Raw genomic sequence first — 18,165 nt, 5'->3', positions numbered from 1 at the left:
AAATAAAAGTTTCACTTATGTAAGAAAAAAACCCACTGCAATTTAAAAACTGCATTTAAATTTTCTCATCTATGAGTTCTATTTCATTCTTCTTCTTTTTGTTTTGTTTTACAATAGCTGTAACAAGATTCTACAATGACAGTGTCAGTGCTTAATGAAACCAGGGCTGCTCCTGAGGACAGATATCTCTGAATCTGAATCAGGATACTGGACTCTGTATAAAGCTTCAGGCAATCACCCAGCAATTACTCTGCAGCGGCTGGCCTCAGTTTCTCCCACATTATCAATGAAATTAAATATTTCCACTTTCCCATTTTCATTTTTTGTTCCAAAGAGAAAAAAATAGCAAGTGGTGTTGCTAATATTTGCCCAGTCTTCATCCAAAGGAGTAAGCTAATTAGGACAGTGGCTGGGACATAAAAACACCTGACAAAAGCAAAGACTGAATAAAGTAAGAAAATTAATACTTTTGCCAAGCCACCAGTCCCCACCTCCCTGTGGAGCTACTGATAAGTGCTTTTAAGTTCCTTGAAGAAATTAATTCAATTTAAAAATCTTGCACAGTTTCTGGTTATTAATGATGAAAGACAGTTTTGAAGTTTCATTTTGGACTCTGTACCTCATTAGCAAAAGGTATGCTGTGACTAGCTAGTTAGCTGCTACCTAAAGAAATGAGGACATCAGAAACCAAGTGCCACCAAAATGGATGAGACTTCAGCTATTCAAGACGCCATCTCTGATATACAGATGAAGTCATCCTGGATCATCTAGTCAAATCGAACAAAAGACTAATGCAAGAACTGAGAAATGATAAATCATTAAAAAAAAATGTCATTAAGTTGAAAGTAATTTATTATAAAGTGGAAATCAGTATTAATGAAGCACCAACAAAGAAAAGCCAAGTGCTAAAAAAGAATCATGAAGATGGTGGCTCTAATCTCTGGTATAATGTCCCTGGTACCACTCACTAAATTCTCTGGGTATTAAGAAATAGCCTGCTGATTGGGTGGGGGAGATAGTATAATGGTTATGTGCAAAGAGACGGTCAAGCCTGAAGCTTTCAAGTCCCAGGTTCAATCCCCCATACCACCATAAGCCAGAGCTGAGTAGTGCTCTGGTAAAAATAAAGTAAGATGGGGGCAGGGTGGGGTGGCTCATCTGGTTGAGTGCACATGTTACAATGTGCAAGGACCCAGGTTCGAGCCCCTAGCACCCACCTGCAGGGGGAAAGCTTCACAAGTGGTAAAGCAGTACTGCAGGTATCTCTCTGTCTCTCACCCTCTCTATCCCTCCCTTCCCTCTCCATTTCTGTCTCTATCCAATAAATAAAGATAATAAAAACAATAAAAAAAGATATAATAGCCTGCTGAATTCTCTTTTTACTCTCAACCTTATTTCCTTTAATAAATAAACTTAAAAAAATGAATGTTTATGAATGTCACTTACTTTAAGTAGTTCATACATATAAAACCGGATATCGAAGTCCGTCAGGATCTGGTAGAGTTGCTGAAATAGATTTCAGGAAACAAAAAGTTAATTAAGTCTTACTGTATTGTACTGTGTAAGTGCCAGCAATTACTCTGTAAACTTAGTGCTTTAAGTCACTAAAGAATTCCGTGACATTTTACTACAGTTCAGCTTTCAAAAGGGGAAAACAATAACAAAAACAAAAAAAAAAACACCATTCGGAGGGAGGAAAACATTTAAGTCAATGTGCTTTATTTTTTTTCAGTTTTTAAAAAATTATTTTTATAATTTAATTAATTTATTATTGATTGTATAGAGACAGATGGGGGAGAGACACCTGCAGCATTGCTTTTCCACTTATTAAGTTTTTTCCCCATATAGGTAAAGACCGGACGTTTGCACCTGGGTCCTTGTGCACTCAATCAAATGTATCATGACCTGGCCCCTTCATTTTTTTTGTCTTTAATAAATTATTTGGACCAGGTTGGGTGGGGATATGTTGGTTGCCTGGGATTAAACCCATGGCCTTCACATATGTGAGGCTAGTACACAATCACTGAACAACTACAGTCCCACAAACTTGGAGTTTTATAAAGCCAGTTTAATGTACCCACAATAAATACCCAATTACATATATTATTTTAGAGTTAATGTCCAACTCTCCTCCTAGTCTGCACTCCAAACAACTTAACCCCACTGAAGCACCACAGTACAGCTTAGAGACTGAGGTCCAAGAGGACAGCAGAATTAAGAAATTCATGACTTCATATGGTAAAATAGTGGCAAGTCAGCTGGCTCATGAAATAACTTAAGGAAGATGAACTAAGATAGCTACTGGAAATGTCCCAGATATTTAAATCTACACCTGTCGTTCTCCCCATACCACTTCCAAGCTGGAAAACTACAAAACATAATAGCTGATGGGAAAGAAAAAAATGTTTTAGAGAAAGGAAAAAAGGAGTGGTAGAATGAAATGTTTAAAAACATGTGCAGTGAAAATTGAGTCCAGACCAAACAGAGAAACCAAGGAAAGATTTCATTATAACAATCCAAAGATCCCATTGGGAGTTTTTAAAAAAATATTAAATTATTTTCTCAGAGTAGCATTCACATATCCCGAATCTTTTTTTTTTTTTTTCTTCCCTTCTTCTTGCTTCCAGGGTTATCGCTGGGGCTCGGTGCCTGCACTACGAATCCACTGCTCCTGGAGGCCATTTTTTGTTGCCCTTGTTGTTATTGTTATTGCTGTTGTTGTTGGATAGGACAGAAACAGAGAGGAGGGGGAGAGAAAGAAAGACACACCTGTAGACGTGCTTCACCACTTGTGAAGCCAACCCCCTGCAGGTGGGGAGCTAGGGGCTTGAACCGGGATCCTTACAAGGGTCTGTAAGCTCTGTAACATGTGCGCGTAACCCACTGTGGTACCGCTCGGCCCCCTCCAGATTCTTTAAAATCAACAGAAACTATTAATTTTTTTTTTTTAATTTTGGAGACGAGAGAAATTGAGAGGGAGGGGAAGACAGAGAAGCAGAGCTAGAGCCACCCATGGCACTGCTTCACCACCTGTGAAGGCTCCCTCTCCCCTTTGCAGGTGAGGACCAGGGGTTTAAACCAAGGTCCTTTCACTTTTTTTTTTTTCCCCTCCAGGGTTATCGCTAGGGCTCAGTGCCTGAATTATGAATCCACTGCTTCTGGAGGCCATTCCCCCTCCCCATTTTATTGCCCTTGTTATTACTGCTGTTGGATAGGACAGAGGGAAATTGAGGAGGGAAAGAGAAAGACAGACAACTGCAGACCAGCTTCACCACTTGTGAAGTGACCCCCTGCAGGTAGGGAGCTGGGGGCTTGAACCGGGATCCTTATGCAGGTCCCTTGTGCTTTGCGCCATGTGCGCTTAACCCGCTGTACTACCACCAGGCTTCTGTCCTTGCATATTTTAACATGTGTACTTTACCAGGGGCCATCTCCTGACCCCTACACTAGTGATTGAATCAAGAAAACTTCACTGAATACCATTTTCTTCACCCCCTCTACCCCCAGTAATTCCACTGCTCCTAGTAGACTTTTGTTTTTCCTTTTAATTTCAGATAGAGGGAGAAGAAAGAGGATGACAGACAGGTTGAGAACTTCCCCTGATGCTCTGCATGGTGAAGTATGCACTCTACCAGGTGAGGTATCTCCAAGTTCCATCCATTTCCTTCTTTAAACCCAATATACTACTTGCCCTCCCCACCCCCCAAAATTAAAGAAAAACCACTAATTGCTATCAAACCTAACAATTTCTAAGAACACTGGGATTTAGTTTCTTTCTGTAATCTCCTCCCTTTAAGTTTATTCTCCCTCTGTTCCAAGTGTGTGATTTCAGCAAGGGTACTAGACACAAATTTGCACCAAGCCTGCAGTTGCAGCTGTAAGGGTCTTCCGCTTTAAATGTTCTCCCTGCCTACAATTGCATCAAGTCATCTCTCTCATACCAAAGCACTGCTTGGCTCTGGTTTATGATGGTTGGTGCAGGGATTGAACTAGGGACTTTGGAGCTTCGGGCATGAGAGTATCTTTGCATAACCATATGCTATCCACAACCCCCCCCCCCACAGCAAATAATGACAAGGCAGAGTAATCAAAAAAGGACACCTGATCTCCATGACAAACATAGGAAGGCTGTCTTAGCTAGTGGAGCTGCTTTTTGCGCTGCTGTATGGACATATACAGCAACACAAACTGGAGTAGAATGGAACCTGCCTCCTGTTGGAAAAGTCACTCTGAAGGATGAAGGACAGCAGAGATCAGTAATCATCCCACCTAGTATAATACCAAATTGTTTCAAAATTAACTCAAAATTCATGCCAACTGTATCCGATAAAATAAGGAATCCCTGAAATAAAGTTTATTTGAAACTAAGAATGTGACTTCATCAACCCCAGGTAGTCACTACCAGAACGAGGATACACAGATTGTGCTGGTGGTGCCTTGGAGTTGCTTCATCACTGGAGACTGACCCTGATCTGGCCTCATGCTCAGGTGCAACAGCACAAACATGCCCACGCCCCACCACTTCTCGAGAGATCAGAAACACCCAGTTTTCTTTCTCTCCATTGCTTTGCATAGCAAGGAAGTTAATATACTAACAACTTGTAGGTATAGCACACAGTAGACAACATGTTTGGGTGTCAAATCAGCTCTTCCTTCTGAGAGTTAAGAAGGTCACTCTCAGACACTGTGCCAAGTTGAACCTCAGGTCAGTAAATAGGACACAGAAGTGAAAAGAGCATTTTCTAACTCTCAGAGAGCTGGACTATTTTATTTCCAGAAAACCAATATGGGCTATTTTACTGGACTTTTATCTTTGGAAGGCTTTCCTCTCATACCGTGTGGTGTTTATACTAAGCATCTGTGTTGGGCATAAAAATAAACGTCCTTAGACTGCCAGCATGCTATTTCCAACTATTCTAACCAGTATAAATTTTTTATACTTATTTAATTTTTATTAGTGATTTAATATTGATCTACAAAATTATGAGAGAACGGGTATAATTCTGTACTGCTCCCACCACCAGAGAGAGGTCTGTGTCATCATTCCCTCCACTGGAAACTATAGAAATTCCCTCCACTGGAAACTATAGAAGTTCTCCCAATGCTACAGACATGGGTTGACTATATATTTCTCTAAATATATACATTCATTTCCCCCCTATGGTCCTGCCTTCTCTTCCTTTCTAAATCAGTACAGTACCTATTCCGACTTCTGAACGTCTTTTTTCTTCTTCTTTTTCCAGGTCCCAGTGGAATTGGAATTTAGTGCCCTTTGGTCATTTCCCTTAACATTTCTCCCCCTCTGGGAGTATGGACCAAAATTCTTTATGGGATGCAGAAGGTGGAAGGTCTACCTTCTGTAACTGCTTTCCCGCTAGACATGGACATTGGCAGGTCGATCCATACCTCCAGCTTGTTTCTATCTTTCCCTAGTGGCCAGTATCAATTTTATTAAATAAAAAATACTGGCTAGATGAAGTTCCTTGTTGAGGCCTACTATATTACTCAGCTCCGAATAACAGCTTCACTGTCATACCCCCTCCCCCTCACCAGGAACTGCAAATATATCTAACATTTAACCACCTGGGCCTAAAATTCTTAATTCACCAAGGTCCACAATCTGGCTGTCAACTTTTGTAGGTCTACTTCTACTGCAGTCCACCTGCTGGGCCCCACAATGACTGAACAAGTCTATGCTTACGACCTTCACCCCCCCACCCCCCAAGAATTGAACCCTCAGTCTGGCCCCTCCCCATTAAAGTCAGAACACCCCAACTAGGTTTCACACAGCTGAAAGCAGCCTCTTTCTTCTCTGCAGTCCCACACTGTTTACTGTTCATCTGGAATGTTCACAGAGTGCTATAGTACCCCCAGGAGTTAACACATTCCTCATGTAGGTAAGAAAAGTATTTTGAAATTCAGGGTTATTTCTGACTTTGTTGTGAACCACAGGCTTCTTCATTTTGTCCAAACCCCAAGAGGCCCCAGCTGGTTTCCATGCCTATGGTGGCACCCACATGATGGGGAGAAGACAGATGCTGTGGCAGGAGGTAGTCACCTATTTGGTGATGCAAGATCTCTGAACTTCCCTCTTCTCACTCAAGTCAAGTGTCCAAACAACACAATCTGTATTAAGTTTTGAAATAGCAGGGTAGAGTAGCCTGAGCTTTTATATACCTCATATCATATATATTGTTCTCTGCCTACATACAGAAGACAATAAATGAAGACTTACATTTGCTGATGTTTACCAGTAAACGGGAAAATAAAAACTCTCTTCCAATGAATAGAGAGAAGTACCAAGAATCTTATAGCAAACCAGAAAGAGAAATTTGACAAGAACTAAACTTTCTGTCCATTCCTTATGTAGAACATTTATCAACTACAAAATGATGAGGCAAGTTAGGTTTGCTTACATTTTCTCAAAGTGACTTACCAGAAACAAAACAATTCTAGATTTCCCCAAAGATTATATGGGACAGGGAGAGGGAGACGGAGACGGAGACAGAGACATACACAAACACCCTATTCCTTAACCCTCATTTGGTTTCAAAGTAGCAAACACACTGGTAATATCCTAAAAATCAGTTCTGTTCTAAGATTACTTTTAAAAAAAAATTATATTTATTTATTTATTTTCCCTTTTTGCCTTTTTTTTATTGTTGTAGTTATTATTATTGTTGTTACTGATGTCATCATTGTTAGGTAGGACAGAGAGAAATAGAGAGAGATGGGGAAGGCAGAGAGGGGGCAGAGAAAGATAAGACACCTGCAGACCTGCTTCACCGCTTGTCAAGCGACTCCCCTGCAGGTGGGGAGCTGGGGGCTCCAACCAGGATCCTTCTGCCGGTCCTTGCGCTTTGTGCCATTTGCGCTTAACCCGTTGCACTACCGCCCGACTCCTCTAAGATTACTTTTACACCTCTATCTGCGCTTCTCTCTGAAGCTCTTCTAAAATAACAGTAAAATGGGGGAAGATGTGAGGAAGATTAATTCTTAAGAACTCTTGGATGGAAAAACATTTTTAAGCTAAAAAAACCAGATGTCCAATTTACTTAGCAAATAAAAAACAACAGAAAAATCAAAATATCTGCTATTTATAGGGAGTCCAGAAGCAAACAACTCCCATATTAATACAGAAAGGCTAAAGAGTCCATGACCCCAGGAATCTTGAAGAAGGCCAAGAGACTGGGTGGAAAAGTCAGGAAAATTAGTTTAAAACATTATATGAAAATGAACATTAATTGAAAGATAACAGGACACTACTCATAGTTACAGCTAACAGCCAAGTTTGTACCTTCAAGAAGAGTTAGCTATCAGCTCTTTAGAGGATCACTTAAAATAAAAGCAGACATTAATAAGCCAGGATGGTTTACACAACCATAACAAAAATACACACACACACACACACACACACGAATTTTATAAGAAAAGTACAACAAAGATGACAATGGCAAAATATCCTACATATCCTTACTAAGAAAACAGAAGACATTACATAAAACATAATGGGATAGAATACTATTTTTAAAAGTTCAGAGAGAGAGAACAAAAATGCAGTTTGAAGATATGAAGTCTAACATTAGAATAAGTTCTGGAAAGTGAGGAAGAAAGGAAAGAAAAATCAAAGAACATTAAAAACATTTTTTCTCAAATGGAGGGACAGGAATTTCTAGATTGAAAAAGCCCAGCAAGCATCCAGAAGATGAAAGTGACCTATACAAAGCACATCTTTGTGAAATTAAAACCCTACAAGTTTTCAAAAAAAGAAAAAAAAGAAAACCAGATCACGTAAGATAAAACCAGAATGGCTTCAGTGGTAACCAGTCTTTGAAATTCTGTGGGAAGCAATTCAGTGGTAACAATCTCTTCAAAATTCTGGAGAAATTATTAATTACAACTGTGGAGTGGGGATAGATAGCATAATGATTATGTAAAGAGACTGTCATGCCTGAGGCTCTGAAGTCCCAGATTCAATTCCCTGCACCAATATAAACCAAAGCCCTAAGTATATAATTTATTATTATTTTTTAACCATAGCACTGATCAGCTCTGGTTTACAGTGGTAAACAAAACACCTGTGAATTCTATATCCTAAAGGATAAATTAGAAGGGTAAAATAAAGATACGTTCAGATATGCCAACCTCAAAAAACATCAATTTTCCTCCATTTAAAAAAAAAAAAATTGGGGGACCGGGCAGTAACGCAGTGGGTTAAGTACACATGGAACAAAACACAAGGATTGGCGTAAGGATCCTGGCTTGAGCCCCTGGCTCCCCACCTGCAGGGGAGTCGCTTCACAGGCGGTAAAGCAGGTCTGCAGATATCTATCTTTCTCTCCCCGTTTTCCCCTCCTCTCTCCATTTCTCTGTCCTATCCAACAACGACAACAATACAACAATAACGACAATAATAACCACAACTACGATAAACAACAAGGGCAACAAAAAGGAGAAAAATGGCCTCCAGGAGCAGTGGATTTCTAGTGCAGCCACCAAGCCCCAGCAATAACCCTAGTGGCGCAAAAAAAAAAACAAAAACAAAAAAACAAACAAAAAAAATTTACTGAGCGGTGGGGGGGAGATAGATAGCATCTATATATGTTATGCAAACAGATAGCATCTAGACAGGTTATGCAAACAGACTCTCATGCCTGAGGCTACATCAAGTCCCAAGTTCAATCCCCCACACCACCATAAATCAGTGCTGAGCACTGCTCTGGTTAAAAAAAAAAAAAGTACTGGGAGTCAGGCGGTAGCGCAGCGGGTTAAGCACAGGTGGCACAAAGTGCAAGGACCAGCGGGAAGGATCCTGGTTCCATTCCGACTCCCCTGGGGGAGTTGCTTCACAAGTGGTGTCTTATCTTTCTCTCTACTGTCTTCCCCTCCTCTCTCCATGTCTCTCTGTTTTATCCAACAAGGATGACAACAATAACTACAACAATAAAACAAGGGCAACAAAAGGGATTAAATATTAAAAGTTTTTTCTGAGTATCACATCTTTTGAGGAGTTAAGACTTGAGAGAATAAAAAAACAAGGGCAATAAAAGGGAACAAATAAATAAAAATAAATATAAAAAAATTTTAAAAAAAAGACTTGAGAGAAAAGATTTTTTAATTTTTTATAATTTTTTTTTTTCCTCCTCCAGGGTTATTGCTGGGCTCGGTGCCTGCACCATGAATCCACCGCTCCTGGAGGCCATTTTTCCCCCCCTTTTGTTACCCTTGTTGTAGCTTCGTTGTGGTTATTATTATTGCCCTTGTTGACGCAATTCGTTGTTGGATAGGACAGAGAGAAATGGAGAGAGGAGGGGGAAGACAGAGAGGAGGGAGAGAAAGACAAACACCTGCAGACCTGCTTCACCACCTGTGAAGTGACTCCCCTGCAGGTGGGGAGCCAGGGGCTCTAACCGGGATCCTTACTCCGGTCCCTGCGCTTTGCGCCACCTGCGCTTAACCCACTGCGCCACCGCCCGACCCCCAAGAGAAAAGATTTCTTAAGCAAATAAAAATCTCTGCTTAGTGACCTCCAGAACATTAAATCAATCAAGCAGCTGTCAGTTTACTAAGTGTAAAAATGTGATAAAGTACAGTTTGTGTTAAGTAGAAAGCATAGGCATTTGAAATTTAAAAAATTTCATTACTGTCTCTGGCCATACCATCCTGAACACACTCGATCTCAGAAGAAATTTATTATGAAGTCCCATTAAGACAAGATTTAAAATTTGCAAAATAATTAGCTTCATTAAAGCCTAATTCTCTAAGAAGTGCATGTGCATGCACATGTACACACTCTCTCTCATTTCCACTTATTACACCGTGATGAATGGATCACTGATGGCTATGAATATCAGCACCATTCTCTACCATCTAAGCACTGCTGTGGTAATGAAAGCATTGTTTTTTAAGTTGAGTATTAATTCACCTCTATGAAGCCAACAAACTTTTGTCACATGTGGGAAAAGGTGTATCATATATAAAACTGGCTTACTATCTTATAAGACATAATACTTATGCTTATTTTTCACTAGTTAACCCAAGTTTTGAGTCACTCTCGAATAACTGCCTAGGAAAAATTAAATGTGAGGATGAGATTCTTTTTTTTTTCTGGGGGGGGGGGTGGACAGGAGGTAGTGCAGCGGGCTATATTGTTTATAGTCAACAATATTTATACATCTTTCCCATATGAGGGAGCTACTCTTTTCCCAGATCCAGCTTTCTGGTCCTTTTCCCAGCCATGACATCATCTCCCCAGACAATAACTTGGATCCACCTGCATATCAGATTTCAGGCTCAGGGAAAAAACAAACAAACAAACAAACCTAGTATAGCCACAGGCCTTTTGAGATGTAACTAAAATATGCCTACTGGCTATCTACAAAACATAGACACTCCACCCTCAACTCTTCATCTGCACTATTCCAGCCTTTAGGTTCATGATTAGTCAATAACTTGTTTGGCTTTATATGTTAACTCTTTTCAGCCACCAGGTTCCAGATGCTAGCATGATGCCAACCAGACTTCCCTGGACAGACAACCCCACCAATGTGTCCTGGAGCTCAGACTCCCTAGAACCCCACCCCATGAGGGAAAGAGAGAGGCAGGCTGGGAGTATGGATTGACCTGTCAACATCCTTGTTCAATGGGGAAGCAATTACAGAAGCCAGACCTTCCACTTTCTGCATCCCAAAATGACCCTGGGTCCATACTCCCAGAAGGCTAAAGAATAGGAAAGCTACCAGGGAAGGGGATGGGAAACAGAGTTCTGGTGGTGGGAATTGTAACCCTCTTATCCTATGGTCTTGTCAGTGTTTCCTTTTTATAAATTAAAATAAAAAAATAGTAAAAAGGTCATGAAAAGAATAAGCTCAAACACAAGTTTTTTAAAATTCCCCCCCTTTTGTTGACCTTGTTGTTTTATCATTGTAATTATTGATGTTGTTGTTGGATAGGACAGAGAAATGGAGAGAGGAGGGTAAGACAGAGGCAGAGAGAAAGATAAACACCGGTAGATCTTTTTTGCTACCTATGAAGCGACTTCCCTGCAGGTGGGGAGCTAGGGGGCTCGAAACGGGATCCTTAGGCCTGCACTTGAGTTTTTGCGCCATGTGTGCTTAACCTGCTACGCTACTGCCCGTCCCCCCCCCCCCCATCAAACACAAGTTTTTAAAAGACCTTCAAAGTCTAAAAGTTACTATGTATTATAAAAAGATAAGAAAATGAAAGTGACCCAGGATAGGGTTTTGTCAAGTAGTGGTCCCTAACTACATTTCCTGTGTCTTCTGTTTGTACTACTTCCTTTTACTAGAGCCTCTTGTCTGTTTATCACTTCCTACCAGCAAGTTACAATTCCTCCAAAAGTCAATGCTAACATATACATAAATCTATATGGTCCTAAAACAGAAAATGAAGCATTAACTTAGGTTCAAACCAGCAGCTATTTCCAGAACAGGCAAGATAAAGAATGATGAGTAATTTCACCAAACGAAAGATCCCAACTGCATCCTGTTCTCATACTGTAAGGAAGTCAGTTTGTTATTTTCTTCTCTCACCAATGACATTTCTGGGCCTCGTCTGTTCCAGAATACCCACCCATCTCTCCCATCCCATATTAGCCCCAGGCCAAAAAGAGAAAACACATACGCACCTTAAAATCTGTATTATTGATATATTCAAATACCAAAGCTGGTGTCTTTGACTGCAAGAGAGAGAATATTAATGTTTTTTAAGCATTCATTCAAATAATAAATGTAATTTGTTTGTTACATTAGTCCATCCCCAAATTCCACGTAAGTCATAAAGTGATCATTTATCATGAAGAGCCTATTAAAGAAGTATCCTTTGAAATTTGTAGGATGCTCTGGAATTTTTATCAAAAAATCTAAGAGTGAGCATTGAAGAAACTGCTGTTTGCTGTGTGGTATGCAGGGAGGTTGGTTATATTATTGTCTACTTTAAAAACTGACTGAGAATCTCTTTCTGTGTGCAGTGAAGGGCTCATGCATATATGACTTCATTCTAGGGTTGATTTTTTTCACTCAGAGACAAACCACCACAGCTCTGGAGATTCCCCTGTTGTGGGTGCTCCCATATGGTGCTAGGTTTGAACCTGGCAAAGATGCATGGCAAGGCATATGCTCTACCAGTAAGACATTCTATTCCCTTAAACTTTCTTTATTCCCACCAGGATTATCGCTGGGGCTTGGTGCTAACACCATGAATCCACCACTCATCTTGAGTCAGAAATAACTGAAATTATCATGCATCTTAGAAATCAACCATGTTTTTCTCATTGTCAAAAAGGGAGAAATATGATTATTATTAAGCTATAATGTAAAATTACTGTCTTGGCTAGAGACCATTAGAGTGCCTCCTGTTAAAACTGTTTCCCAAAAACCATATATAATCTAATTGTTTTATTTAATCATTCACTAGTCAGGTAGAGACAGAACCTGAGAGGGAAGAGAGAAAAAAGGAGACACACCTGCAGCACAACTTTGCCACTTATGAAGCTGCAGGTAGGGGAAAGGCTTGACCCCAAGTCCTTGTGCATGGTAATGTGTGTGCTCAATTGAGTATGTCACTGACCAGACCCAAATCAAATATATATATATATATATATATATTTTTTTTTTTAATATTTATTTTATTTATTCCCTTTTGTTGCCCTTGTTGTTTTATTGTTGTAGTTATTGTCGTTGTTGGATAGGACAGAGAGAAATGGAGAGAGGAGGGGAAGACAGAGAGGAGGAGACCTGCAGACCTGCTTCACCACCTGTGAAGCGACTCCCCTGCAGGTGGGGAGCCGGGGTTCGAACTGGGATCCTTATGCCGGTCCTTGTGCTTTGCGCCACCTGCGCTTAACCCGCTGCACTACAGCCCGACTCCCCCAAATCAAATATTTTAAAAGCACTATAGTCTTTAATGTGATGAGTACAAAATGTTCACTATTTCCTTGTGTAAATCTAGATTTTTAAATCTAGATGTCAGTTCTCTTTACTGCCGACTGGTAGCAATTAGCTTTCAAAATTGGGAGAAAAAGAAGTTTAGAGAGTTAGAGAATGAAAATCATTTTAGAAACATTTATGGCTGGGATGGTTGGCTGAGGGAAGCAGGTGAAAGTTACCTAGGAAATAGGTTACAGTGCATGCATACAAGTCTTTTGCTGCCAAGACAAGCAGCAGGCCTTGTCAAGGAGTTTTTACTAGTTCAAAGTTGAGTTTCATGAAGAACACCCAACTCTTCTACTGGAAGCAAGCCTGCTCTCCCCTACAACTTAGGGGAGAGGGCTCTCAGCTGGTCTGTAGCTATTGCAATTTGTATGTCTTCACTTAAGCAAATCATAAAGACACTAAAACAGGTATCACTGAGTTATTGTAACTTGAAAAGTAAGATGCAGATGCTTTTGGTATAAGTGCTATGTACTGGTGTACACTGTAGCTGACTTTCTTTTTCTTTCAAAATTTTGTATATTATTTATTGGATAGAGACAGAAATCTAGAGGGAAGAGGGAGATAGGGAGACGGACACATACAGCACAGCTTACCACTCATGAAGCTTTCCCCCCTGTAGCTAGGGACCAGAGGATTGAACCAGGGTCCTTGCACATTGTAACATGTGTGCTCAACCAGGTGCTTCACTACCTGGCCCCTGAAGGCCATTTTCAAAGACTGTGCAGTCATGGCCTGGGAGATGGCACTGTACTCGGGAGCATGTGGTCCTGAGTTTAATCTCAGCATTACATGTGCCAGAGTGATGTACCCTCATTCTTTCTCCTTCACTCCTCTCTCATTAAAGGACAAACTTTTCTTATTCAATTCAACAATACTCTAAAATCTTGGGCAAATTACTTAATACCCACATACTTCAGTCTTTTTATATGTACACTGTGATACTATGGGTAATGACAGTACGAAGTACCAATCCCACCAGACTGTTGTAAGAAGCAAAGACTTAAGTCTTAAATAAGCAAAAAGTTATTCTGGGAGAACAGGGAAATATTTGAAGTAAAACAGGACAGAAATGAGCTAAGAAGTGATACAAAGGTAGGTGTGTGTGTGTTAAGATGCCACCTTAAACATTACCTACTCATAAGCATTAAGGTTAAGCTAGTCTCCAAAGAGAGCAACAAAATTATACAGTACATGTAAACTGACTAAAGATTAAGCATTTCAGGAAAAAAAAAATCTTAGCTTCATCTGCACAGTGAGCCTAATAAAAGAGTAATAATGAGGGGCCCAGAAGTAGTGTACACTTTCCATGAGTAATGAATGCCCTTGGCCTGACCCCTGGCACCACATGGGAGAGTAGCACTGGTGTGTGGTGGGAGCAGGACACAATACTTCACGGATGGCGGAGTTGCGCTTTAGTGTTTCTTGTCCCCATCCTCTCTAAAAATGGAAAATGGGGCAGGAACAGTAGCAGCTCAGTGGTCCCACACACACATGAGACTCTGAACTGACTGGCTGGCACATTACAAGACTAGTATAAGAAAAGTGAGATCACTTTCTCAAGGGGTCTGTAAAGACTGTGACCTGCCCAATTCTCTATGGCAAATGTCTATCCATATGGAGAAAGTCAAGATTTCCTATGCAAACCCAGACATGAAAATATGAAGATTACTGGGGAAGTGGGAGAGGGCTAAAAGGGGCTTGAGATCCAGTGGTTTACAGCAGAGAAAGAGTGGTAGGTGAAGTATGCTGACCTTTATCTTGGGGGAGAAACCAAACTGTACCCCTTTGACAATTCCCCCATATATATTTGTTGGAAAAATCATGATGTACTTCTCTTTTTTTTTAAATTGTTGTTGTAGTTATTATTATTGTTGTTACTGATATCGTCATTGTTAGATAGGACAGAGAGAAATGGAGAGAGGAGGGGAAGACAGGGGGAGAGAAAGACAGACACCTGCAGAGCTTCTTCACCACTTGTGAAGCAACTCCCCTACAGGTGGGGAGCCGGGACTTGAACCAGGATCCTTACTCCAGTCTTTGCACTTTGCATCATGTGCGCTTAACCCGCTGCGCTACTGCCTGACTCCCATGATGTACTTTTCTAAGTGAAAATGTGCCATGACTTTTTCAGCCACACCACACACACATCTTGTGTCTCACAAGCAAAAAGCAGAAAAACAAATAAAGAAAAAAAAAAAATCAAGCTTATTTATAGTAAAATAATGCTGGTAGTGACAAACTCTCAAAAGTGGAAGAGAAGCAGAGGTTTAAAGGAAACATTCACCAAATATCTTGTGGGCTGCATTAAAATAATGAGGCGGTAACTTTTTTTTTTCACTAGGTGACCTTCTCACCCCACTCCCCCAAAGCACCAGGCACCTACCACAGGGTCCTTCACGGTGTCAATCAGCTTAATAATATTTGTCCCACCTCGAAGGTTCTCCAGAATCTTAACCTCCCGTTTTATCTTCTTTTTCTTCACTGGCTTAAATACACAAGGATAATCAGAAGTGAGACTCCTTTTGAAGTTAATAAATAAAGCGTGCTATTGTGTATAATGTGTTAAACAAACAAATATTATCTAAGTTGGAAAAAAGACTGAGATAAAATGGACTTACCCATAAGAATGTTAAAGGTGAAGTAAACTAGTTCAAGGACTCAAATTAACAGGTGTCAGATTTTTAAGTAGTCACATTTAGGGTATGTAAAATTTTTGAACATCCACATCATACTTTAAAATGTTTCCTAGATAACTGTCCAGTGGAAAATGTTATAGCTCTGAACAGCTGCAAACCATGCAATCAGAAATGGCAAAACTGAGAAGAAATTGCGAGACACCTGCTCTCCCACTGAACTACATGTCATTTTGTCTTCCAGGAGTAAAGACCAGTTCACTGACATCAACTTACAAACTTGTTTCCCAGCTGCTGGCTCCTGTTTCCTGTCACCACTCCCATTTCCTTACTGTCTAGAATCTGAAATCAGCAAAGCTAGGAACACTTCCCAACAGATCCCCTTCCTAGAGAAAGGAATAGCAAAGGAAGAAACAAATGTCTGATGCGGCAGTGACTGACTATCTTTGCTACCAGTTAGTTTTTCAGTTATGGACAGAAACATTAAATACTTTACTCAGAACCATCATTTTAAAAGTAACATTTTCTTTACTGCTATGCTAAAGAGATTAAAAAATAAAGTATGGGGGAAAAAAAAAAGCCTATCAAAGTTAAGTTTTGTAAAACATTCAGTGGTGACTGGCATATAGCAAGTACTCAATAACTGTTAGCTTCATTATTTTCATAAATCATATTAAATTTCTGTGTAGCAGACTAAGCCCAGTGCCACACACAGTTAAAAGTCAAGAGTATAAGGGGTAGGATTCAAATGTAGATAGCCCAGCACTAAAGGGATCACTTGCTATAGTACTTTCATTTCCCATGTGTGGCTGAATGTGTGGGAGAAATGGACCACTGCACCCCTGAGACACTGTTATAACAGCACAGGCAAAGAGAGGTCAATGGATATGCTGAAACAGGTATCTGAAAGCCTGTGTTCAGTGGTGGTAGTAGATGCATGTGTTGGGGTTAGAACATATACATGTGCCATGGAAACCGTCATCTCTTGTTGGTTACTAAGCTACAGCTTTGAATACAATAAAAACCAGAGGGGATTATGAAATACAAAGGACCTGTATCACCTACAATAGGGTGTTTAACTGAGATTGGAATCTAGCTGAGTTCTACACCAGCAGCTACAGCCATGCCCATTCCACTGTCAGGACTGCCATGAAAGCTGACCTGCTACTACTGCTAACCCTCACCATCTCTATGCTTCTCCCCCCCTGCAGGTGGGGGGACTGGGGACTTGAACCAGAGTCCTTGCACACTATAATATGTGCACTCTACCAGATGACCACCTCTGGTCCTGCTATTTCCTTTTTCATAATTAAGGAGTTCAATACTTTGGAAAAATAATAAAACACTTGAGCATGCCATACAATTTGATTTGGGGGGGGGGGGGAGAAGAACAAACCCAGAACATACGCGCTAAGTAGCCTATAAGCTTCAAACACACAAATGTCAGGGCAGGAGATGACAACTTACATGCACAGCAGCAAGGGAACACAATGGATGGTGGAGTAGTGCTTTGGTGCCTCTCTATCCTTATTCTCTATCTCCCTCTCTATCAATAAAACAAAACAAAAACAAACAAAAAAATCCCCCCAAAACAAAAACCCTGCGCCAGAGAAGAGGTATTATCATGCATACAGCCCTTAATTCATGACTTGGCACTGTATTAAAAAAAAAAAAAAGACTGAACAGAGATTCTAGGTTAAAAAAAAAAATCACAACTGGACATAAAGTGAATTCTTATACTACACAGAATTTTACATTGTAAAAACTTATTAGCAGTAAAACATTAATCCCCCAATAAAGGGAAAAAAATTAGCAAATAAGAATGGGGGCTGAGGGTAGAGGTAGACAGCATAATGGTCATGCAAACAGACTCTCAGGCCTGAGGCTCCGAAGTTCCAGGTTCAATCCTTGACCACCATAAACCAGAGCTGAGCAGTGATCTGATTTAAAAAAAAAAGGGGGGGGGGGCTAGATAGTACCTAAAAGTATTGTATCAATATGAATTTCTAATGTTTTATCATAACACTCTGGGGTTATATGAGAAATTATTCTTGGGGGTCAAGTGCATAGGGGTCAGTGCACATGTTGTGTGAGGATTCAGTTTCAAGCCCCCAGCACACACCTGCAGGGGAGAAGCTTTTTGAGCAATGAAGCAATTCTAAAGGCCTCTTCCTTCCCACGGCCCTCTCAATTTTTTATCTACCCAAAACCAAACAAAAAAACAAAGAAAAGAGAAAGTATTCCCAAGGACAATTTCCTTTTTCCCAAAATTTGAATTTTTTTTTTTTTTGCCTCCAAGGTTATCGCTGGGGCTCAGTGCCTGCACTACGAATCCACTGCTCCTAGAGGCTATTTTTCCCCTTCTGTTGCCCTTGTTTGTCACTATTGTTGGATAGGACAGAGAGAAATGGGGGGGGGGGAAGACAGAGAGGGGGAGAGAAAGACACCTGCAGACCTGTTTCATCATTTGTGAAGTGAACCCCCTGCAGGTGGGGAGCCGAGCCAGGAGCTCGAACTGGGAACCTTGTGCTGGTCTTTGAGCTTTGCACCATGTGCGCTTAACCCACTGCGTCACCGCC

At 40.5% G+C, this 18,165-nt stretch overlaps 1 protein-coding gene across 4 annotated transcripts in view; it reads right to left on the bottom strand.

The window, feature by feature from the left end:
• The window catches only part of CSNK2A2 (casein kinase 2 alpha 2), a 50,261-nt gene that overhangs the window by 19,312 nt on the left and 12,784 nt on the right, over positions 1–18,165 (bottom strand). For all 4 annotated transcript variants that reach the window (XM_060185449.1, XM_016186857.2, XM_060185448.1 and 1 more), the window contains exons 3-5: positions 15,337–15,438; positions 11,648–11,698; positions 1,447–1,506 (exon numbers count right to left, since the gene is read on the bottom strand). In XM_060185449.1, coding sequence (XP_060041432.1) covers positions 1,447–1,506; positions 11,648–11,698; positions 15,337–15,438 — 213 coding nt within the window. The remainder of the gene's footprint in view (positions 1–1,446; positions 1,507–11,647; positions 11,699–15,336; positions 15,439–18,165) is intronic.

Source organism: Erinaceus europaeus, chromosome 2 (assembly GCF_950295315.1).
Source record: "Erinaceus europaeus chromosome 2, mEriEur2.1, whole genome shotgun sequence".
NCBI lineage: Eukaryota > Metazoa > Chordata > Mammalia > Eulipotyphla > Erinaceidae > Erinaceus > Erinaceus europaeus.
The sequence above is the reverse complement of the archived record's forward strand: the minus strand, read 5'-3'. Positions and strand labels throughout refer to the sequence as shown.